Source organism: Mizuhopecten yessoensis, unplaced genomic scaffold, assembly GCF_002113885.1.
Source record: "Mizuhopecten yessoensis strain PY_sf001 unplaced genomic scaffold, ASM211388v2 scaffold11073, whole genome shotgun sequence".
NCBI lineage: Eukaryota > Metazoa > Mollusca > Bivalvia > Pectinida > Pectinidae > Mizuhopecten > Mizuhopecten yessoensis.
This window is the reverse complement of record NW_018408866.1, coordinates 161,134-162,907: the sequence shown is the minus strand read 5'-3', so window position 1 is coordinate 162,907 and position 1,774 is coordinate 161,134. Positions and strand designations below refer to the sequence as shown.

General features: G+C 37.5%; 1 protein-coding gene across 1 annotated transcript in view; it reads right to left on the bottom strand.

Moving 5' to 3' along the window:
• Positions 1–283: 283 nt before the first annotated feature.
• The window catches only part of LOC110465389, an 18,927-nt gene continuing 17,436 nt past the window's right edge, over positions 284–1,774 (bottom strand). Inside the window, exon 8 of the mRNA XM_021521167.1 lies at positions 284–1,050. Within this exon, the coding sequence (XP_021376842.1) occupies positions 924–1,050 (127 nt within the window). The 3' untranslated portion in view covers positions 284–923. The remainder of the gene's footprint in view (positions 1,051–1,774) is intronic.

The following is a 1,774-nucleotide window of genomic DNA, read 5'->3' as shown; positions in this document are numbered from 1 at the left end:
TAATACTGTGAATGGTTTCGGTTCTAAGAAATCTCCTGATTTATTACGCACACGGTAGCCTGTATGTTGTAGAATTCTCCTGTTTTATTACGCACACAGTAGCCTGTATGTTGTAGAAATCTCCTGTTTTATTACGCACACAGTAGCCTGTATGTTGTAGAAATCTGTTTTATTACGCACACAGTAGCCTGTATGTTGTAGAAATCTCCTGTTTTATTACGCACACAGTAGCCTGTATGTTGTAGAAATCTCCTGTTTTATTACGCACACAGTAGCCTGTATGTTGTAGAAATCTGTTTTATTACGCACACAGTAGCCTGTATGTTGTAGAAATCTCCTGTTTTATTACGCACACAGTAGCCTGTATGTTGTAGAAATCTCCTGTTTTATTACGCACACAGTAGCCTGTATGTTGTAGAAATCTCCTGTTTTATTACGCACACAGTAGCCTGTATGTTGTAGAAATCTCCTGTTTTATTACGCACACAGTAGCCTGTATGTTGTAGAAATCTCCTGTTTTATTACGCACACAGTAGCCTGTATGTTGTAGAAATCTCCTGTTTTATTACGCACACAGTAGCCTGTATGTTGTAGAAATCTCCTGTTTTATTACGCACACAGTAGCCTGTATGTTGTAGAAATCTCCTGTTTTATTACGCACACAGTAGCCTGTATGTTGTAGAAATCTCCTGTTTTATTACGCACACAGTAGCCTGTATGTTGTAGAAATCTCCTGTTTTATTACGCACACAGTAGCCTGTATGTTGTAGAAATCTCCTGTTTTATTACGCACACAGTAGCCTGTATGTTGTAGAAATCTCCTTGGTTTTAGTTCACACGTGTACAGTATAATATTGTAGCCAGTGGTAGCCACACCTGGTATCCCACAGGGCCTCAATTACAAGTTGTGTTGACCAGGATGTTTAGGAGATATACCAGTTCCATTTACTTTCATCATCTTCATCATCATCACTTTCGTGTGCTCCTCCGTTCATCAGATTTGGAATGTGAGGCAGCCCCCTCCTGGAGTTCACTTTTCTCCAGATTCGCCTAAAAAAACATAAATTAAATCATTCCAAAAACTAAATCAATTAGGTTTCGGCCATACCAAGTGTACATTTTCGATTTCTTGCACAAGACATCAAACGAAATAAATGTATGTACATGTAGGTATGGACGGTATGGAAATTTTATCAAAGGATGTAGTATTTCAAATTAAAACCAAGGTTTGTGTAAACAAGGAGATAAGTGCACGATTTTAAACAATGTATGTTTTATTAGAAAACAAATGCTTCCCCATCCCTATTCCCTTTTTATAGTAAGGTTTTTGTCAGTTAACCTAAAAGAGAAAGATGACAAGCTTCTAATTAACAATGTTAACATGTAACAGGAACAATAGCTGGATGATATTCTGCCATAGAAATAGGAGATTTCCTCAACCTGATGCAAGGTTAGCCATTGAGGTACAATATGATAAAATAAATAATACATTCAGAGGAAGGTTAGTGCCACTGCCCAGAGAATATCAATTACACTCAGCCTCAAATCTGAGGCCAGTGATAATCTCAAAGGGACACTCAGCATACATATACACAAGTATGGAGAACAAACAAACTCAAGCATGGAGAACATACTTTTACAGGTAGACAACTCTTAAATATCTCTGGATATACAATTGTACAGCTGTATGCAATGCTAGTAATACTGAGCATTCAGTACATACTCTAAAGTTACAAGGGAGTCAGGCTCATGCTCCCAACTATAAATAGATCTA